The 24,455-nt window shown below is 38.3% G+C and overlaps 1 protein-coding gene across 1 annotated transcript in view; it reads left to right on the forward strand.

Moving 5' to 3' along the window:
* LOC145683557 (phospholipid scramblase 2-like) overlaps nt 1–24,455 on the forward strand; it is a 149,547-nt gene that overhangs the window by 25,321 nt on the left and 99,771 nt on the right. The window contains exons 3-4 of the mRNA XM_081754906.1: nt 6,039–6,110; nt 7,762–7,872. Coding sequence (XP_081611032.1) covers nt 6,039–6,110; nt 7,762–7,872 — 183 coding nt within the window. The remainder of the gene's footprint in view (nt 1–6,038; nt 6,111–7,761; nt 7,873–24,455) is intronic.

Below are 24,455 nucleotides of genomic sequence, written 5' to 3' on the forward strand. Positions count from 1 at the left end.
GCTACTGAAAAGGACGTTAAACTCAAAATCAAGTCAACTCACCGTTGATAGGAAGGATGTATACATGAGAATATATTTGTTTATGTCAAGGCGAAAGGAGGCACGTGTGGTGTTGAAAACGCAATTAGATGGACGTGCTTTATGAAGTAAGTGGCTGGACTTTGTTTTTTAAAGGAACAAAGGAGCCAAGTGTCTGATTTCGTTCTTAAAGCCAAACAATGTACAAAGACCTTGGACAACACGTGATATGCGCTTGTCGTGTTAAGCTTGATATTGCTGGATTTGAATCAACATCCATCAGCTCCAATAGGTTCATCCCCATGGTTTCAATATTATTTTCTTATTTCCCGTTTTTTATTTTCCTTCTTTTTTAATTTTGTTTTATTCTCGCTCGAATATTAAAGATTCTCTTTTGGATTTGTGTCTCAGTCGTAGATGTATTTGATATTTCGTTGCATTTCACTGTAATTACCCTCAAAGTTTCGGCTTTCCTTCGTTTACTTTCTGGTAGCTGTGGCTTTGAAAGTACCACTGGAAACTTTTACAATATCCACAAATGCAATTTGATTGAAACTGTCGTTGCTACTTGCCCGTCCCATAGAGACCTGCACGGTCCGGGCTTGGGCGGGCCGACTATGTTATTTCTTTGGGCCGGGCCGGGCTTGGGCGGGCCGACACTGTTATTTCTTTGGGCCGGGCCGGGCTTGGGCTGGCCGACACTGATTTCTCTTCAGGTCGGGCTGGGCTGGGGCCGATCAATTGAAATTCTTTAATAATTATAATTATAATTATTGACTTTCGTTAAACGATAATTGGAATAAAGACAAACGTTGAAGAAGTGTGTGCGTGAAAAATGTTACAAAGAATGCAATAGCTATTTACAGTTTGTGTTGCTCAGCGGCTCCACTTTCACTATAGAGGATTGCAGGCATTGCGCGGTAAATTGAGCTCTGACCTTGACCTTCACTGAACTCAAAATATGACAAGGGGTGTGATAGTTTTGCCTGTCGCTAAACAATATTGCCATCTTCACTTTATGCTAAAAATCAATTAAGTTAGATTTTTGTTACAGGGAATGGAGTTTTTGTTCTCTCGATGACAGGCAAAGTTCCAGGAGGCAAAGGTACCATTCGGGAGTCAAGCGTCAGGTTGTGAACCAGAGTTTAGAAAATGTTTCTGAAGTTAGGTCAAATGTAGTACTAAATTTTGAGAAAGATTGGGGCTCGAGCTAATTTTTTAAACAAATTATCGGGCTGGGGTCGGGCCAAAAACTTTTAAAATTTATCGGGCCCGGGCCGGGCTTGGGCCAAGAATTTTAAAAAACTTATCGGGCCGGGCCGGGCTCGGGCCGAAAATCTTCAAAACTTTTCGGGCCCGGGCTGGGCCGGGCCTAGGTACGTTCGGGCTGGATTGGGCTCGGGCCGAAAAATTCGGCCCGTGCAAGTCTCTACCGTCCCACGGCGTTTACTTTAATAGGATATTACGCCATAGATTAAAAACAACGAAATGATGGCGCGACGGATGGGAGCAGTGTTGCCACAGTCCTAGCTCTGGAGTGGGCTGAAAAATAGTACCAAATTTAAACAAAAAGGGCTGAATTCATTTTTTTGTTAAAAAGTAAATATTTTTGCCCACGTATGATCTTCCCTGATCTAACTTTAGGCCTATACATAAAGTTTGTTACAATGCGTCGATATAGATCTCTAAAATGCAGAGATGTTCGGGTACTTTTATATTCGTCAATATGGCATCACTAGTAAACAACTTAGCCCGGTAAGCCGACAACTGCGTCAATGTATTTTCTTGTGCTGTACCATGCCGTTGGGAGGGGAGGGCGGTCCCAGGCGCCGAAGTAAGGGACGCAAAATTCGGAAGGAAAAAAGAAAAGATATATATATATATATATATATATATATATATATATATATATATATATATATATATATATATAATTGAAGGAAAAAGTAAGAAAAAGTGCCCAAAATAAAGAAAAAAAAGATTTATTTGTAAAAATTTTATTATGCTTTGCGCCAACCATAGTGGCGCTTTGCGGCTGGTCTATCGACCTCAGTCATATGTCAGGAGCTGATTTCCACGGTACGGTACTGGTGCTATTATTGTTTTGATGTTGCATAATCTTTTCAACGACACATAAATTATAGACTTACTTCAGCACCCGCTTGTCTTTTTCATAATATGCAACACTTGATTCAACGTGTGTGCACTTTTTTTTTTTTTTTTAATCCAAGCTAAAATTTCCACCATACTGCTTCTTTCTCGTCTCCTTCCTGCGCGGCGCGGATGCGCCCATCTAGCGTCATTTCTTTCCCGGTATATTTCGAATTACGAATTTCCCACATGAAGTTTGTAGTGTTATGCGGTGCAACGTCACAGAATGAATGTTCACCAGCATTTCTAGTATGAGTAATGTGAACTTTGAAAATGTGACAATATTTGTTAAATGGTGCTGAATTGGGTAGAATTGTACCAACTTTTTCACAAAAGGGGCTGAAAATGCCAGCGTGGTACCAACGGGCCGATGAATGACAAAAAGGCCTGAATCTGGTACAATTGTACCAATTGTGGCAACACAGGGTGGGAGAAATGAGTAACTACTTCTTTTATTGATACGATTCAGTGCTACGTGCAGAGGAAGCGCGAGTAAACGTTCATAAATCTGGAGCAGACTAGACCTGAGTAGTGGCTTGTTTTATTGATACGAAATTGAGGGAGGAGATTACTCCAGGTGTAGTTACTCCGATTCTCGAGCAGGACTTCTCAGGAGTAGTTACTTATTTTTATTGATATCACCCAATATGTGGTTCATAATAATCCAACATTTTCCCATTGTTGTCTGTTTAGTATTATTAATTAAAACAATATATTTTTCCTATTGAATGGTCAGCGAAAAATTATTAAAAATATCGGTATGGAATTATTGATTAAAATATTTCTGAAGCAAGATGCAGATTGAAACAGAGTACTCAAGATAACGATAAGATTGAGCAGCAGAGTCGTAAATAAGGGCCCAGCAGACCCGCATTGCAGGGAGTCCAGGGGTGTAGGCAAGGGGGGGCCATCGGGGCCGGCCCCCCCCCCCAAATGGTTTCCTGGCCCCCCCAAATGACCAGCTTTTAAAACATCATAGTAAAATTATCTCGCTTCATTCATGTAAAAGTAACAAAGTTTATTGACAATTAATAATTTATGGTAAAAGAGTATGGAGAAATATGGCTTTTCCATACCGATCGAAAAATAGGATTTTTTTTTTTTTTTTTGTGACAGCAGATTACACAATTTGCTGCGATTTATATTTGACAGTTTGACGACAAACGTTTTAACAAGGTACTACAAATACAGCCTTAAAACAAAGGTACTAAACTGATTTGTAAGTATAGTATATTTTATATGCTTTAACAAGTGTTTTAAAAGACATAGAGGATGGAAAATTTGGTGAGAAACAATGCTTTTATTCAATTTGGATCTCATTCGCTCTCTCTTTTATTTCTACTCAGTGTAATAAAATAATTATGTTTTTTTAGTCAGGAATAATAAATAAACATTTTTGTCAGGAAAATGTAAAGAAATTAAGTGAAATTTCAAAGGAAATCAATCTTATGTAGATAGGTTCTGTATACAAGGTCTTAAATTTAAATATAAAGGTAACCAAGAAAAGTTTTGTTGCTTTTTCACCCACCACCTTCGAACATCGATAGGATAGTCCCCATCAGCATCGACGACCTTCTGAAAACGTTCTGGAAGGCCATGGAATCCTTCACGGTAGAACTTGGTGGCCCGTGAAACGAAGAAAGTATCAGGTGCATTTTGGACTTTTACTAGGAATTTGAACTGGCGTCCGCTAACGTGATTGTCCAAAGAATGGAACAGGTGATAATCGGACGGTGCAATACCCGGGGAATATAGTGGTTGCAATATTGTTTCCCATCCAAGGCGAAAAATGGTGTTCTGAATCATACTAGTCACGTGGGACTTAGCGTTCTCCCATAAACGAGAATTCAGCAATTCAGAAGTGATGGCTCCAGAGTTTTGAGTTTTTTCTTGAGCACAGCTCAACTGCTGACACTACACAGTTGCATTGATACTCTGACCAGCTGGTAGCAGTTTCCGATGCATGATGCACCAAACACACAGAAGGACCTTCTTCTGGTACAGTGCTGGTTTCGTCTGTTTTAAAATCGGTTCATGGGATGCTAACCAATGATGACGGCGACGTAGAGCTTCGTATAGGACCCACTTTTTATCACATGTCAACGCCCTGTCCAGAAATGGCTCCGAAACAGTAAATAAACACAGGCGACTGCCGCGTTGCCTTCTGGCCCGGAGTCAAAATATGAGAGACCCATCGACCCAACTTGTAGTGCTTCGCAAGTTGATGGATGTGCTGCCGAATGGTTTCTCCACACACTGAATTGTAGTCCCAGTTCCTCTTTGTACATGTGTTGGTCTTCTGGCACGTGGTGTTTTCGGGTGTTTCGTCATCGTCCTTAAACTTGTTAAACCATCGCTGCAATGTCCGCGTCGTCACGACACCCTCACCAAAGGCCTGGCATATCTTCTGTCTCGCTACAGCGGCGTTTGACCTCCATTTGAACTCGTTCAGCACACATGCTCTTATGACGCTCTGTGGATGTCCCATGTTCCCTCTGTCTTTACGTAAGTTCACAGTGTGTCTGAATTGCCACAACCAGGTAGTACGTTGGATATACCCACACCAACAACTGACGTTCGCCTTATCTCCACTCGCATTCAACTCACGGTGTGAAGTCCAATTGAACACAGACCTCCACGAAAAGGGACAGAACTTTCTTGGTTACCTTTATAGTTATGCACAAAAGTATAGCGTTTGGTTCCGGGCAGTAGTTCTTGATTAAGCATAATAAAAACTATCTTGAATATAATTTATGGATAATAATAATAATAATAATAATAATAATAATAATAATAATAATAATAATAATAATAATAATAATAAGCTAGAATAGTGTTTTTAGTTTTCCAGAAGGAAACCAAAATTTTCCTTTCTTTCAGGCCTCAAAAACACTAGCAGCAACACATTTTTTTGCTTTGTACATTGTAGCTGCCCCCCCTCAAAAACGACGGCCCCCCTACACAAACCTGCTGGCTACACCCCTGGGGGGTCCGAAGCCATCACGGGGCCCCAAATCGTGATGTAGGACGTAGAGAAGGGGTCCCATTCCACGTTGTCTGCGGGGTGGCCCCAAGTCCTTAGTTACGCCACTGTTGAGCAGTAAACCCGTTTGTCCTGGTGCAATAAAGCGAATGCTTCGTTCAATGTCAAAAGTAGTTAACTCGTGAACTTAATTAAATCCAAGTTTTATGTATTCAAGTATTTTGTTTTTATCAACTTTCGAATTGTCATACTCCGAAATTGAAGAACATAATTATATACCTAATTCTGTGAAAAAGCAAACTATAATATTGCCTTCCTTTCTTCTTCGCTAAATTCGGGACATTTAAGCGTCTCGGGAAATATTTTTCGGGACGCCGGGACATAGATCTCAGTTCCGGGACGGATGGCAACCTAAGCCCCCGTCATGGTTCAGAGAGCACATGTTAATTCTTCATAACCTTGCTGTTGCATAAGAAAGTAATCGCAAAAAAGTCACATTCAAATTTAAACGCAGCAAAGACCGAAATATTTTTGATTTGCACTTGGTAATAAAATTCAAGGAACAAGGTATATTGCATCTGTTTTCCATAAATTTTTACACAGAGAAAATGTGTTGATTTTTATAGGTTAGTCAAAAACCCTTGTTACATTTACCCCCTCATTAATTTTGCAAAGTTAATTCTGTTATATTCTTTGAACTTCTGGAATTACCTTTTCCAGCTTCCAACCCAGTAGGCCTACACATAATATAGAAAATATTTATTACGTTGAAGTACCGTATGACTAAGTTTTTTTTTAGAGAATTAATTTTTTAGAGAAATGGTGGCGTACTATTCTTGATAAATTTAATTAAAAACATAACGACTAATATTATCTTTCTTTTCAGCTGGTACTAATCCACCTATTCAATCAGGATATTTTGCACCACCTCCAGGGACAGTAATGTTGGAACCGACAAGTACGTATTACATACATATGCATGTATGTACGTTGTACACGCCACTAATTCAATTGGCTCTCCTATTGAATTGAGTTTATAAAGGCAATTAAAATAATGATATTGTTGATCTAGTTTTAAATATTCTGTCCTCTAGTCTAATTATTAGCTCATGCCTTTGGTGTAGTAATAATTTTAACTATAACATTTAATAGACCAAATGTTAAAATTCAAAACAGTCTAAACAGGTTAAAAAAGTGTTTTTAAAAATTGAAATCAAGTCATATTGTAGTGAAATAGAAAAATATAGAATTGTATTGGCTATACCGTATTAGTCCCTTCTAGAAATATATAAAATAACCACTTTAGAAATATGCATGATAAGTTTTTATACAAGTAATATTTTATTCATAACAAACCATTAAAAATATTATAATGGGAAAACGCATTAAAAAGTTCATTACAGAGTAATTGAAAATTCATTGTACCAATGAAGGGAAAGATACATTAAAATATATTGAAAGTGTCACTAAGAACTATTTTTTATCAGTTTTCTCTGTAATGCCTATTTTTAAATATTACAAATGTAAACATTCTTCGAGCTTCCAGTGCAGTTGTTGTGTGCCCACGTTTCGCAGATAACACATTTCTCCAATATTCTCCTCAGTTATTTCCAAAAATAAGAGTGTCTGATCGACATTTTAGCCTATATTCTATCTGCGTAGTAATTCTTTTAATATACTTAGCTTCCAGTATATCAATCATATTGTTGGCTGCCTCTTTATAAAGCAATTTGCTCTAGAAAACGAGCTCGTAGCAAGTTTCAAAACAGATAAAACATTCCTGTGATGAGTTATGAAGTGATCGAACAAAATTCTAATAGCTAATCTCTCTTCCGTAATGAGTGATTATTTCCATACCTTTGCAACAGTATGTTACGATCTTTTAGCAAATCTGACGTTGAAGTGCGCGTAATTGTGATAGGAATTATTATAAAATTATATCTATATCTTAGAGTCTGTTAAGGCTAGGGACATGGTATGTGTCGGTGATTTTTGATATCTGACCTAGATAAGAACGAAAAGGGAGTTAGATTGGTTCTTTATGATATTAATACCGTATCAATAAGATATCAATTGAGTACAGCATCAGGACGAATGCAAAATTTTGTCCATAGTAATACGTGAGGGACATTTGGTAATATGAAATAATGTTTATAAAAGTTTCGCCAATTTGCTAATTGTTATGTCACATGTCGAACGTAAGCGGAGGACTGGCTTGGCCAACAGCAGAAAGGCTTACCATTACTGATGTATTTGCGCTCAGGGCCAGCTGCGCGAAGAAGCCCCCGTCATGGTTCAGAGACCTTCCTGTTGGATACGAACGCAAATTCATAAACTCACATTCAAATTTAAACGCAGCAAAGACCAAAACACTTCTACTTTGTACTTGGTGATAGAACTCAAGGAACATGATATTTTATATATTTTTCTCCTAATTTTCACACAACGAAAACGTGTTAATTTTATAGCTTGAATAAAGATCCATTGTTACCGTTATCTCCTCATTAATTTTGTAAAGTCAATTGTGTTAAATTGTTTGAACTTTTGGAACTCTCAGTACTGATAATGCAGAAACTGTTTATTACGTTTAAGTTTGTTTTATTTTACAGGCGGAGGTTGGATGCCTGCTCCGCATAGAATCCCCAATTGCCCACCGGGATTGGAATACCTAACACCGATCGATCGTTTTCTAATTCATCAGGAAAGAAACATTATAGAAGGTACTTTTAATCTCTTATTTACACTAAAATTTAACAGTATTGAAATGTGAAAGTAAAGCATGATCCAGTGTCTCATTTCGTGCTAGTTTGCGTCAAAGCAACGCAAAATATGCGTTTTAGTTACCAATAATCAAAATAACGCTTACAATTGGTTCCCAAATTTTACATTGCGTTGCAATCAGCTTAAGGCTCCTTCCTCAGAACCCATAATTCCTGTCCTGGGATCAGTGATCTAGGGCTGCGTAGGACTACCACTCTAAAATTTGGCAGGGGTACCTAGAACCACATCCTAAATTTCGGGAGAAGATCTAGGAACAACCCCTTTAAATTTTGGAAATTAACGAATTAAGTTTCAGAAATGCATCTCGTTCTCTTTCATGGGTAAAAAATTGCAAAAACTGTAAATATCGTGTAACATAAGTCCAAGATGTATTTAGAACATTTCTGGAGGCTTTAGGAAAAAGTTGAGCTCTATTCCATGCAACTCATTACTCTAACGAACCCCAGTGACTATTTCTGCTAGATAGAGAAAGATATGACTGATCAACCCTACCATGGCCTCGAAAGGCTCTAACCCTTAAAGGCCACATTCCGTATTGGTTTCCGTGATATCAACGCACAACTTACGTTCTAGTTTTACGACAAACAGCATACCAATTTTAATTTGTTAGACATAAGCATTGTGACCGAAAAAAACTCCCATATTTGAAAGGCGAATAAAACGAAAACCATTCCAGATGTAAAGTTGTATACTGAAAAATAGAAGATGGTATTAAAAACACTTTGTAATTACTTTGTTTGATTTGCGTTTTCACACTCTCCACAGGAATCCCAAAAGCTGCAGTATGCTTCCTTGCAGAACATTCTGTGGACTGGAAAATAGACCATCTCACAGGCTCGATATTTTACTACACTGAAACCAGTGCAAGATTCCTTTTTTTAAGTACGTGGAATACCAAATTTTAAACAAAAAGTTCCTTGCACTGTAATCACAGAACTGATGTCTCATGAAAAACATTTCGACTGAGTACCCACGATGAGCTCCTGGTCAAAGAATAATGACGAATGAATACGTCTGGAGAGGGGAGCTGACACCGTCCTCTTGTTCCTCAAGTGAAAGCGCTACAGCCGATCAAAAAGTGTGTGGTTTCATTGGGTAATATTTACAATAACTGTATTGCCAACTGCTATGTAAATTTAATACAGAAGAGAACAGAATAATTAGAAACTGTTTTCAATACCACTTCATTTTTGGACAAATAAATGTCAATCTCCAATACCTTTTGTTCTATGAAACTATAAATTTGGGAAGTTTTATTGCGCGTGTGTGTGTGTGTGTGCGTGTGTGCTTTAGAAACCAACCAGGGTTTTGATCAAGATCTAGTCACTGCCGTGCCTGTATACATTGTCATAGCAACTCAATTTTTCATCAAAGGTGACAATATGTTGTATGAATCATTCCCTGATAGTTCCTACATTCAGAGTCTTGTTTCCCGGTGTCAACTCATGAGACACACTAGTTCAACTAAGCAATTGAACCGAGCCATAGAAGTACATATGGTATGGGACAGTATAAAGCAGGAAGTATTCCCTGATAGTCCTTACAATCAGAGTCTTGCTATCTGGTGTCAACTCATGAGGCACACACGAGTTAAACTTACAAATTGGATGGAACCGTGGAAGCACAATCGTATGGGACAATATGATGTAGGAAACATTCACTGATAGTCCTTACATTCAGAGTCTTGTTGCCCGGTGTCAACTCATGTGACACACTAGTTCAACTAAGGAATTGAACCGAGCCGTAGAAGTACAACGGTATGGGACAGTATAATGCAGGAAGTATTCCCTGATAGTCCTTACAATCAGTCTTGCTATCTGCTGTCAACTCATGAGGCACACACGAGTTAAACTTACAAATTGGAAGGAGCCGTGGAAGCACAATCGTATGGGACAATATGATGTTGGAAACATTCACTGATAGTCCTTACATTCAGAGTCTTGTTGCCCGGTGTCAACTCATGAAATATACACGAGTTCAACTAAGCAATTGTACCGAGCCATAGAAGTACAATGATATGGGACAGTATAATGCAGAAAGTATTCCCTGATAGTCCTTACAATCAGAGTCTTGCTATCTGCTGTCAACTCATGAGGCACACACGAGTTAAACTTACAAATTGGATGGAGCCGTGGAAGCACAATCGTATTGGACAATATGATGTAGGAAACATTCACTGATAGTCCTTACATTCAGAGTCTTGTTACCCGGTGTCAACTCATGAGACATACACGAGTTCAACTAAGGAATTGAACCGAGCCATAGAAGTACAATGATATGGGACAGTATAATACAGGAAGAATTCCCTGATAGTTCTTAGAATCAGTCTTGCTATTTGGTGTCAACTCATGAGGCACACACAAGTGAAACTTACAAATTGGATGGAACCGTGGAAGCACAATCGTATGGGACAATATGCTGTAGGAAACATTCACTGATAGTCCTTACATTCAGAGTCTTGTTGCCCGGTGTCAACTCATGAGACATACACGAGTTTAACTAACAAGGGACATCACCCAATTGTCCGGCTCTGATTTCAATGAAATTTTTCTAGCTGATAGAGGACATATATGTATTATTTGTGATGACAGAAATTTTTGCCATGGTGCATGTTTTCTATTTTTTATAATTTTTAAGAGTTGTGATGTGGTTATTAGACATCACTGCAGAAGTCCCTTACTAACCTTTGTAAACGTAGCGTTAACGAAAGAACAACATGTAGATACATATAAGGCCTAGGGGAAAGTTGTATGGTAGGTATGACCTTGGCCGCAACCATCTTGAAATCCGCCATTTTGAATTAAGGTCAAGTTTTTTAAATAGGAATAGGGTAATATGATACATAATTTCGGGCTAGAGTTTAATCAGGAAGACAATGGTAAAGCTAGTTTTGAGATATACTCATTTGGGGAAAAGTTACAGGCATTTAATTCTTCACTTACTACGTGCGAAAGTCCATTACCTCCGCTTCTAACCCACGTATTAATGATAATAAGTGGATAAAAGCTTCGGTAATACATATTATGCCTAGAGGGAAGTGATACGGTAAGGGTATTCTTGACGGCAACCATCTTGAAATCCGCCATTTTAAATTAAAGTTAAGTTTGAAAAATGAAAACCATAGAATGTGACATCTCATTTAAATAGCAAATTTTCCCAAAAAGGCAATGGTATGCTTATTTTTGTTCTATAATTAACCAGTGTGAATTTAGGACTGCTTCTAATGAGCACCAAATGTTCATTATTCGATCTTTCAAATTGGCAATACTCCTAATTTTCACCGCATGTTTTAAGATTACAACTGGCACTTTGCAATTCTTGCCATGGTTCATGTTTTCTAAATTGATTACATTTTTTAAGAGTTGCGATTTGTCAGTTCGTGAATAGTGTTGGGATAAGCATCCAGCAATCTTTCTGAATTTTGAAGATTTGCAATGTAATTATTTATTTTACCGGTAAACGAGAATACATGAAGAACCTATGGACCTATGTGACGTAAAGAAATACAAATGAAATTATAACAAATTGGTGTTATACGAACACAAAATAATCAGGAAATGTAACCTACATGTTGCGCAAACGACAAACAATAAAATATTCTTTTAATAAATACAACATTTAAGAAACAGCAGCAATGCTAGAAAATATCAAAGAGGCATTATATGACTGTTCCCACAACATTGTTTGTACCATGAACATAATATGAAAACAGGTAACTTGTTTATAAAGAGGTGTAACTTAATTGAATGCCCGATCAATACTGATTATAAATTTTACAATCATCGACAACAATCGCTAGAAAACGAATGACTTTTTGTCTGACTAGCTAAAAATTGCCATAGAAAATAAATAAATAAATAAACAATAAAGAAATAAATTTAAAACAAAACAAAAGACCCTTGATTTACACAACAATCATATTTCGTTTTCCTTTTTAAAGTGAATTTTCATTTGATTTTTCGTCTCATCTACTACACAAGCTACGTCTTCGGTATTACCTGAATGCAAAGTTGGAGTTGTTTTGTTGTGCGATGATTTATGTCAGTAAAGGAATTTTTGAAGGGCAGGTATAGGAAATAAATAATTACATGACAAGTCTTCAAAATTCAGAAAGATTGCTGGATTTTTATCCCAACACTATTCAAGAACTGACAAATCACAACTCTTAAAAAATGTAATAAATTTAGAAAACACGAGCCATAGAAACAACTGCAAAGTGCCTGTTGTAATCTTAAAACATGCGGTGAAAATTAGGACTGTTGCCAAATTGAAAGATAGAATATTGGACGTTTGGTGCTCATTAGAAGCAGTCCTAAATTCACACTGGTTAATTATAGAACAAAATAAGCATACCATTGCCTTTTTGGGAAAATTTGCTATTTAAATGAGATGTCACATTCTATGGTTTTCATTTTTCAAACTTAACTTTAATTCAAAATGGCGGATTTCAAGATGGTTGCCGTCAAGAATACCCTTACCGTATCACTTTCCTCTAGGCATAATATGTATTACCGAAGCTTTTATCCACTTATTATCATTAATACGCGGGTTAGAAGCGGAGGTAAGGGACTTTCGCACGTAGTAAGTGAAGAATTAAATGCCTGTAACTTTTCCCCAAACTGGTGTATCTCAAAACTAGCTTGACCATTGTCTTCCTGATTAAATTCTAGCCCGAAATTATGTATCATATTACCCTATTCCTATTTAAATAACTTCACCTTAATTCAAAATGGCGGATTTCAAGATGGCTGCGGTCAAGGTCATACCTACCATACAACTTCCCCCTAGGCCTTATATGTATCTGCATGTTGTTCTTTCGTTAACGCTACGTTTACAAAGGTTAGTAAGGGACTTCTGCAGTAATGTCTAATAACAACCTCACAACTCTTAAAAATTATAAAAAATAGAAAACATGCACCATGGCAAAAATTTCTGTCATCACAAATAATACATATATGTCCTCTAAAGGCTAGAAAAATGTCATTGAAATCGGAGCCGGACAATTGGGTGATGTCCCTTGTAAGCAATTGAACCGAGCCATAGAAGTACAATGACATGGGACAGTGTAATGAAGGAAGTATTCCCTGATAGTCCTTACAATCAGTCTTGCTATCTGCTGTCAACTCATGAGGAACACACGAGTGAAACTTACAAATTGGAAGGAGCCGCGCAAACACAATTGTATTGGACAATAGGATGTAGGAAACATTCACTGATAGTCCTTACATTCAGAGTCTTGTTGCCCGGTGTCAACTCATGAGACATACACGAGTTCAACTAAGGAATTGAACCGAGCCATAGAAGTACAATGATATGGGACAGTATAATGCAGGAAGTATTCCCTGATAGTCCTTAAATTAGTCTTGCTATTTGGTGTCAACTCATGAGGCACACACGAGTCAAACTTACAAATAGGATGGAGCCGTGGAAGCACAATCGTATGGAACAATATGATGTAGGAAACATTCACTGATAGTTCTTACATTCAGAGTCTTGTTGCCCGGTGTCAACTCATGAGACATACACGAGTTCAACTAAGGAATTGAACCGAGCCATAGATGTACAATGATATGGGACAGTATAATGAAGGAAGTATTCCCTGATAGTCCTTACAATCAGAGTCATGCTATTTGGTGTCAACTCATGAGGCACACACGAGTGTAACTTACAAATTGGATGGAGCCGTGGAAGCACAATCGTGTTGGACAATATGCTGTAGGAAACATTCACTGATAGTCCTTACATTCAGAGTCTTGTTGCCCGGTGTTAACTCACGAGACATACACGAGTTTAATTAAGCAATTGAACCCAGCCATAGAAGTACATATGGTATGGGACAGTATAATGCAGGAAGTATTCCCCGATAGTCCTTACAATCAGAGTCTTGCCATCTGCTGTCAACTAATGAGGAACACACGAGTGAAACATAAAAATTGGAAGAAGCCGTGTAAACACAATCGTATTGGACAATATGATGAAGGAAACATTCACTGATAGTCCTTACATTCAGAGTCTTGTTGCCCGGTGTCAACTCATGAGACATACACGAGTTCAACTAAGCAATTGAACCGAGCCATAGAATTACAATGATATGGGACAGTATAATGCAGGAAGTATTCCCTGATAGTCCTTACAATCAGTCTTGCTATCTGCTGTCAACTCATGAGGCACACACGAGTTAAACTTAAAAATTGAATGGAGCCGTGGAAGCAAAATTATATGGGAGAATATGATGTAGGAAACATTCACTGATAGTCCTTACATTCAGAGTCTTGTTGCCCGGTGTCAACTCATGAGACACACACAGGTTCAAATAAGCAATTGAACCGAGCCATAGAAGTACAATGATATGGGTCAGTGTAATGCAGGAAGTATTCCCTGATAGTCCTTACAATCAGTCTTGCTATCTGCTGTCAACTCATGAGGCACACACGAGTTAAACTTACAAATTGGATAGAGCCCTGGAAGCACAATTATATGGGCGAATATGATGTAGGAAACATTCACTGATACTCCTTACACTCAGCGTCTTGTTGCCCGGTGTCAACTCATTTGACACACTAGTTCAACTAAGCAATTGAACCGAGCCGTAGAAGTACAACGGTATGGGACAGTATAATTCAGGAAGTATTCCGTGATAGTCCTTACAATCAGAGTTTTGATATCTGCTGTGAACTCATGAGGCACACACGAGTTAAACTTACAAATTGGATGGAGCCGTGGAAGCACAATTATATGGGCGAATATGATGTAGGAAACATTCACTGATAGTCCTTACATTCAGCGTCTTGTTGCCCGGTGTCAACTCATGTGACACACTAGTTCAACTAAGGAATTGAATCGAGCCGTAGAAGTAAAACGGCATGGGACAGTATAATGCAGGAAGTATTCCCTGATAGTCCTTACAATCAGAGTTTTGCTACCTGCTGTCAACTCATGAGGAACACACGAGTGAAACATACAAACTGGAAGGAGCCGTGCAAACACAATCGTATTGGACAATATGACGTAGGAAACATTCACTGATAGTTCTTACGTTCAGAGTCTTGTTGCCCGGTGTCAACTCATGAGACATACACGAGTTCAACTAAGGAATTGAACCGAGCCATACAAGTACAATGATATGGGACAGTATAATGCAGGAAGTATTCCCTGATAGTCCTTACAATCAGAGTCTTGCTATCTGCTGTCAACTCATGAGGAACACACGAGTGAAACATACAAACTAAATGGAGCCGTGCAAACACAATCGTATTGACAATATGATGTAGGAAACATTCACTGATAGTCCTTACATTCAGAGTCTTGTTGCCCGGTGTCAACTCATGAGACATTACACGAGTTCAACTAAGGAATTGAACCGAGCCATAGAAGTACAATGATATGGGACAGTATAATGCAGGAAGTATTCCCTGGTAGTCCTTACAATCAGTCTTGCTATCTGCTGTCAACTCATGAGGCACACACGAGTTAAACTTACAAATTGAATGGAGCCGTGGAAGCACAATCATATGGGAGAATATGATGTAGGAAACATTCACTGATAGTCCTTACATTCAGAGTCTTGTTGCCCGGTGTCAAGTCATGTGACACACTAGTTCAACTAAGGAATTGAACCGAGCCGTAGAAGTACAACGGTATGGGTCAGTGTAATGCAGGAAGTATTCCCTGATAGTCGTAACAATCAGTCTTGCTATCTGCTGTCAACTCATGAGGCACACACGAGTTAAATTTAGAAATTGGATGGAGCCGTGGAAGCACAATCATATGGGACAATATGATGTAGGAAACATTCACTGATAGTCCTTACATTCAGAGTCTTGTTGCCCGGTGTCAACTCATGAGACATACACGAGTTCAACTAAGCAAATTAAACCGAGCCATAGAAGTACAATGATATGGGACAGTATAATGAAGGAAGTATTCCCTGATAGTCCTTACAATCAGTCTTGCTATCTGCTGCCAACTCATGAGGCACACACGAGTTAAACTTACAAATTGGATGGAGCCGTGGAAGCACAATCATATGGGACAATATGATGTAGGAAACATTCACTGATAGTCCTTACATTCAGAGTCTTGTTGCCCGCTGTCAACTCATGAGACATATACGAGTTCAATTAAGGAATTGAATCGAGCCATAGAAGTACAATGATATGGGACAGTATAATGCAAGAAGTATTCCCTGATAGTCCTTACAATCAGAGTCATGCTATTTGGTGTCAACTCATGAGGCACACACGAGTGAAACTTACAAATTGGATGGAACAGTGGAAGCACAATCGTGTTGGACAATATGCTGTAGGAAACATTCACTGATAGTCCTTACATTCAGAGCCTTGTTGCCTGGTGTTAACTCACAAGACATACACGAGTTTAACTAAGCAATTGAACCGAGCCATAGAAGTACATAGTAGTAATCGCGGCACTCTGCCGCACTCTTAATAATCCAATTTGGGTCCCCATGCACCATAGTGAATTAATTAGGGATGCTTTGGCCCGGGATTACGTCACCTATTGAAATTTTGCTTATGCTTATTCAGGGGCCATGCACGCTGGTACGAATGAATCAGAGGTACCTTGGCCAGGCTATGACGTCATTGAATTGGGAATATTGGATCAGAGGTCATGATGATTCTTTAAAATTACTAAAAATATGATTTTGATGATTCATTATGTTATGAAATAATACAGGTTTACGAATGCTTTCGTTCCCTTTTATGGCATAAAATTTGGAGATTGTTATATCTTTGATGAGATGGACTAACACGGGTGCAAATGAAATCTTTAGTTTTACGTCCCACGATTATGCCGGTTAGGCTAAAGGCCCATACAGCAGAGGTGAACGCTCTACCACTGAGCCACCGCACCTCTACTGGTATGAATGAATTAGAGGTAGTTGGTTCGAGCTAATATGTTCGTTTGACGTCACTGAACTGTGATTTTTAGCTTGGAGCTTATGATGGCTTGTTTCGTTCCCTTTTATGGGTATAAAATTACCAAAACAAGGTTTGATCTCTTTCTGGATGACCTATTACATTATGAATTAGTAGACCCCAGTAATAGTATAAATTAGTATTAATATGAAACTCGAAAACTTTGGAGTTCCTTTGTGGCTAACCGGTTAGCGTATGCGCCTTTAAAGTGGGAGACCAGGGTTTGATTCCCGGAAGGAGCTCATGCGGTTCGGATTGTTATCCCTTTGATGAGATGGACTAACACTGGTGCAAATGGAAAATCTTTATTTTTACGTCCCACGATTAGGCTAAAGGAGACGGTGACGATGAGAAAGGAATGAAAGTGTGGGAGAAAATTGGAGCATAATGTTGTCCACCACAAAACTATTTTTCGCGGGGTTTGAACCAGGGACCCCATACAGCAGAGGTGAACGCTCTACCACTGAGCCACCACGTCCCTTATTAGTGCGAATGAAGTAGAGGTATTTGGATTGAGGTAATGTGATTGTTTGATGTCGGGGTGACCTTATTTCACTTTTGGGACCCCCCACATGGACCATAGTGAATGAGTTAGAGATGTTTTGGCCCGGGATTGCATTACCTATTGAAAATTTTGCTTATGTTTACTCAGGGGGCAGAGATCACTCAGGACACATAAGATCACATTGATTTACATCAGGAGTTGGGGAAGGGGGGGCGTATAGGACCTTGTACTCTTTGATGAATATAAAAAATATTAAAATTTGGACTTTTTTAACTTATCCTATTATCTTTCACGAGACATTTTTGTTGTATAATAGAGTACAATGGTTTACTTTTGGGAGTTATCGTTCCCTTTGGAGCCTTATTACGTTATATGGAGGCGTATTTTAAAAATTATTCCCTTAAATTTGATAAGTACTTTGTGATCCATTTTGTTCCGCTTCAGGGGTGGACATGGATACCTTGCAATGGTCACGAGTTCAATTCTTGGTGCTAGTGTTAGAAAAATTTAACGTCCCTCTTGAAACGATAATGATGAGAAATGATGAAATGAGAAAACATGAACTTGCTTGCGAATTGAAGCAGAGACATCAGACATAAGAGCTGAGTCACCGTACTCCGTTGAGAAGTTCAGTTTGTTGATTACTATGTCATGGTCCTGAGTTCGATTTTTTTTGTGTTAGTTTCAGGAAATGTTGAGTTTAACGTCCCCTTGAAAAGATTATGAGAAATGATAGGAGGAAACATGAACTTACTTCATTGTGGATTGAAGCAGAAACCTCACACGTTACAGACAAGCGCTGAGCCGCCGTACTCCATTTAGTACGAACAGTTTCACGTATGAAAAGAAGACGAGCAGATTTAGACAGATTATGTTACATTACACATTTCAGTGCGAACAGTTTACACTAGGTTTATGTTTCATATAGAAAGATAGAAGATCTGTGTTGTCATCTTTTTACTTCGTGTGCAACTTTGACCTTGAAGAAAAAACCTTTGCTGACTCAGTGCTAAGCATTGGCGTATACACACAATCTTATTGTTTAGTTGGCTGTATTTAGAGATGAATCAGACATGTAAGGTTGTTGGTTCGAATCTAGTTGTGTTCGCTGTAACTCAGTGCCTGAGCGATACTTACCGAAATTTTCCAGTGTTGCCAACACTATCAGAATGAATCGATTCATTTAGTCGGAGCAGTTTCGTGACGAAAACTGATTTTTTTGTTTTGTACACAAAAATTTTTCTGAAACAGAATTTTGTTTGTACATAAAATTTTTTTCTGAAACAGAATTTTGTTTGTACATAAAAAATTTTTCTGAAACAGTTTTTGTTTTGTACACAAAAAATTTCTGAAACAGAATTTTGTTTTCGTACACAAAAAATTTTTCTGAAAACATTTTTTCGTACACAAAAATTTTCTGAATCAGTTTTTTTTCGTACATAAAAATTTTTTTCTGAAACAGAATTTTATTTTGTACACATTTTTTTATTTCGTACACGAAAAAAAAAGTTCTGAAACAAAAATTTAGTTTGATTTTTTCATAAAACATTTTTTATTTTATCGGTAAACTGATTCAGAAAAAAGAAATTGAAATCGCAGTACATGAAAAGAATTTGATTTTAGGATGTGAAATAAAAACACAGAATCATGTTTTTGTACATTTATTTTTAGCATGTGAAATAGAATACAGAATTCTTTTTTCTTCAAAGGAAGACGTGTCCGTGACGGGTACAAATTCTGTAAAGAGAAAATAAAAACATATGAATGTGCATGGTAATATTTATTTGTTTCCTGTGAAAGAAGAAAAACAGATTATTAACATCGAACTAAATGATCAAGAGAGAGAGTGAGGTGAGAAAAAGAAAAGCAAATGTGACGTACCTGAATTCCTTTTTTTTTTCCACTGGTTTCTGCAAGGTGATGTCATCTGAGTTTTGTCTCCGCTGTGGCCTCGTTGAAGCATGTCCCGTGTTGCGTTGATTCTTTGCCCCGTCTTTGGGAAGTGATGTTGGTGGAATTAGGGAAAAATATGGCTGTTATTCTGTTCTGGCTTTTTTATACCCATAGGGCAATGTCTCGTATGTGTCTGGTATTAATCGGCGTTTTTTATAGTTGAAACTGTACTTCTTTTCTTCAGGTTTTGTGACAAGATGATGATCGTGGGTTCTGTAAATTTTGTGCGGCGTGCTAATGGGGACTTTTTCACTCGATTGATTTATGATCATTTGTTCCAGACTATTGAAATTTAACTTTTTACTTGCAGTATAATTGAGTGTGAATCCACGAATTTTGCATACATAACTGGTTGATTTCGTGTCGGGGTTGTAGATTTCCAAGGCGTACTGTTTTGGGCCACCAGACACGAATTTTTTAATGTATGCTTTTGGTCCAATTGATTCCAGTTCATTTGACATTGAACCAAGAAATACTTCTGGTTCTATTGTGGGCTCTGATGGTCGCTGCGTGAATATCACGGAATCTGTATCGAAATATAGTACTCTTTCTTGCAGCAATTCTAAATATTTGTAGAGTTCCAGACGAGCTTGACACGTTGTAAATGCTCCAAGGACAACATTAGCATTGTGATTTTGTACTGGAACATCATCTTCATACTGCCAATAAAGGTATAACAACGAATCGTTAACAGGTAAAATTTGGTTGACTTTTATGTCTGGAGCAGTTAATTCCTGATACAGTTCTTTGGGATCATTAATGATGGTCGTTTGGCTGAAATTGTCTCTTATAGCGAGTCGTCCCCAGAAGGCATTCAAACAGAGTTTTGCAAGACTACGACGTGCTGAATTTGTCACTATATTTGTGGCATTCAAAGTTATGCCTTCCCGTTGTTGTACCACTTGAATATACTGCTGCTTTTCTTCTTCGGTGACGCAATTGGCAGGCCAACCAGAAGCTTCCAGCTTAGATTTCAAAAATGTGTTAATGTATTCGCTGAATAATCCGCCAGTCTTGGTTTCTGGATCATATACGGTGATGTCGTAATCCCAAATTTCGTAAATTTCAATGACTTGATACCCAAGTTCAATGGCTTTTTGAATTTCATAGGACACCCACGTTCCTGTTAGACTTCGTTCACTGTCCGAATGTGCACATTCAGAATCTTGATTTAATGCTGTGGCACAGGCAGCACAAAGTGGAAACAACAACTTCTTATTTGAGCGAAATGGCAGCACTGGATGAAACACATTTCTGCTAGGCAAAATCTTCAACTTGACCAATCCGTTGACAGTTTGAATGTCGGGCATTTCTGGATCTCCCTGTAGATATATTCGTGGATGCCCTATTGGATACCGTCCACATTTATTCACATAAGGATACAGGGAAACGATATACAAGAATTTTATTTCTTCGCCTTCATTTTCATTTGCGACGTGATACAATTTAATGGCATTAACACGGCCACCATAGAAACTGTCTCTTGGATTTAATGGTGTCTTATTAGTATAAGGATGTGTGCTTAAAGAAGAGGCCAATGCTGGATTGGATTTTAACACTTGACGAAATTCACATTCCCACATTTCATGTACTTTATATCCCATGGATCGTAATAATTTGATTTTACGCTGTGTTCTCTCGTAGCGATAGTTCATCGTTTCTTCGGAGTTCTCATAAATGGGCTGATCACGGCCTGTAGGGACACATAGAGGACAGCCATGATAAAAACAGCCGGCATGCTCATACACGTGTTCCTCTTTAGTGTCAGGATCTTTGTAGTAGCCGTCCAGATGAAAACCAGCAACATAAACTTCTTTCCCTTTGGCCCCATGTAGAATTGGATGACCCTCTTTTTCTTCCATGTAGGCAAGCCACTGCAAAGCAATCCGTGACTGATTGTTTCTGTGACGGTATCCTCGTGCAGGAAGAATGCTAATAGTATTGGGTTTTAAGAAATTTCGTCGAAATACTAAATTGCACGCACTCGCCAAAGTGATAGCCTCCAGGAAAGGATTGACGTGAGTTTCTTGTTCAAAAGTGGTCATGAAAGATATACAAGCCATTCGAAGTACGTTGACGTCCTGGACACAATAGTTCACCAATTCTTCTTGGAAAATAAACGTATCATTCTGGTGATCGTTGTACCATGTCATGAATTTCTCTCGTTCATCCACTTTCATTTCATCTGCACCATAATAATGGATGTCCGGTAATTTTCCCACATACGTTTGATTTGCAGCAGTATTAAAAAAGTGTGGAAAATATCCTTTGGTCGCTGGTAAATGAAATGCCTTGGATAATTTACTTAAAGCCATTGGCATGAAATTTAAGGAGTCAATAAACGATAAGTGATTCACTTTCATGCTTAAAATTTTTGCTCCGTTCAAGATCAAAGTAGGTTCCAATTCATGTTCTTCCACTAAGGATTTAAGAATAAAATGACCATCATATCCCTTACAGTTATGTGCCAAAGATACAATAAGTTTGATGTTGGGTCGTGGTTGACGTAAATACGCAAGAAAGGCATTGATCGGATCATCTTGAAAAATATGTTCCCGCTGTCCACAAACTTCACACGGATGATGTATATCCTCATCTTGAACACAGTTGTAACATACTTGTTGGGCCACCAGTAAATTGGGCTTATGAATAAACGTGTCTTCATCGAAGAAAGTATCCTGTGTGGCTTCGATATCATAGAAGACAATCATAGCCTTCTTGGCATGTAACACTGATGGAACTCCAGGTTTTAATTGAGTCGTATCAGGCTTCATGTAGCATTGGTGGGTAGACGTAACGTGTTTATGACATACATTACAAAAATAATCAGTACAATGATGTTTTCTTTCCCCTGTATGGACAAACGAATAAATGCGTAGACATTTGGAACACTGTTTCACCATCTTGCATATTGGTTGGCCTTTATGATATGGTACAGTCAGATGATTTGTATAGCATGTTTCACCATAAAATTCACGATTGCATTCTGAACACTGCTTCTCCGTATTGGTCTTACTGCATGGCGGTTTCTGCAAACATTTCTCACACATGGCCGAACAGTTCTTGACGTGTGCATTACGATGATCATATTTTTTGTGGCATGCAGCACAGTAATAGCTGGCAGAAAAAACCGACGTTAATGACGTGATGATGTCATAATGAGAATTGATGCACATTAAATTGATTGGAATCTTGTCTTCGCCACCCGGTCCTTCATACAGAATATCTTCTCCGGAAAAGCTGGTGTATACGGTAAGTTTATAATTTGTCAATTAGCGTTGCAATTGTCGTAATTCTTCCACAGATCCCCCATGCTCTAAATTCACTGATGATCTGGACAAAAGTTCATGCACGGCTGGGAGAACGACACACTTTCTTTGGTCCTGATATTGCCTGTACAGTTTCTTGTTCGTATCCTTATATTTCTTTAGGCCAATAGCAATCACAATTGCATAAGCCAAGCAATTTTTGTCGGTGTTTTTTACACGTAAAATGCCAGTCTTGCGTTTTAATAATTCGTCGTTTGATAAAAGACCTCGACGCATTCTCCCAAATCCACGGGGCACATCCACATGATGAAAATGTACAATGATCGGTTCGTTCATGAGAAAACTATCGTTACTTTGAAGAATGCGATCAAAGGATGCCCATAAAGTCTCCAGTGTCAGATTACTTGCACGCCGAAAAGATAAATAAAACGGTTTGTTCTTCTCATCATGAGATAAAATCGATAATCCAACCATCGATAATTCGTCGACATTTTCCAATAAGTAATCCAGCATCTGTTGAAAGGAGGCCTGAACCCACTCAACAATATCGGTGTCACTAGTCGGAGCATTGATTTGAATTTCAAGCATTCGTCCTTCAAGATTAAAACGCCGATAATGTCTATTGATTTCTCGCAAGACAGTAAAGCCAGAAGTAGCCATATTCAAATAGGAAAAAGGTAAGGTAAGCAAAAAGGAATAGGCAAAGAAAACAAATATCTAAAACGAGAAGAGAAAAAAAACACGAATTAAAATTGAATTCAGAGATCACTACGTTATCAAAATGACTACACGATCAATCCTAAAAGAATTATCATATCTCAAATAGTTCTACTACTGAAACGTTTTATTGTCGTCATACTGGAAATCAAACCCGGGACCAACATGTAACTGACCTAACTTTCTGTAGTGATAAAAAGAATGAATGAAATTGTTTTTCTAACTGTGTTAAGAGAATCATTGTAGTAAGCATTTTTTCCTCTGACACTGAACTTTAAAACGTATGACGAACATGAAACGAAAACAAAATCTCATGCGCTTGCTTTTCTCGAGCTAAGGCAAGAAAGACTCGAATTCGTTTCTCGGCGGGAGATCAGATCCCACATTAAACTGCAAGTCCACGTCTCACGTTGTAGGGAACAAATTCGTGCGTAGTTTCTTTGTTTACGTTAATGGTAACTTTCAGAAACTGAGCTAAGTGGTTAGTGTTACGCACCTCTGGCCCGGGTTCAACACCCAGTATGCGATCAGATTCAACATTAAGCTGTATTCCTAGCCCCACTACTGAAGGGACGCTAAACCAAAATCAACAAATTTCTCGTGCTTACTTCTAATGTGTGGGATGTGGCTCGGGTTCAACACCCAGTATGCGCTCAGATTCAACATTAAGCTGTATTCCTAGCCCCACTACTGAAGGGACGCTAAAACCAAAATCCACAAATTTCTCGTGCCTACTTCTAATGTGTGGGATTCCTGGTCAAGTAAGTGAGGGTTATTCTTCCATTTGCTAAATAATTCATGCTAAAATAAAAAACAGTGATAACAATGTTATCCTCATGCAAAAGCACTCCATTGATATTAAGAAACGCGGTTGATACTTACCTCAAATTCAAGGAACGGAGTAAAGTCACGCTGTCACAAGAGGTACACCTACGTTCATTCACGATCTTTGTGGAAGTAGGACTTGAAAATGAAATTAAGAATTTTATTTAGGTCTGAAACGGGTTCAACTATAAAGTGACAACACTATCAGCCAATCAGAAACGAGGAAATGAATCAATGACATCACGGAGAACCAATGAAAACACAGCTTTCATCATGTATCATGAGCCAAAACGTGATGTAAGAAGCAATCTGATTGG

Source organism: Thermobia domestica, chromosome 4 (assembly GCF_964235325.1).
Source record: "Thermobia domestica chromosome 4, izTheDome1.hap1.1, whole genome shotgun sequence".
Taxonomy (NCBI): Eukaryota; Metazoa; Arthropoda; class Insecta; order Zygentoma; family Lepismatidae; genus Thermobia; species Thermobia domestica.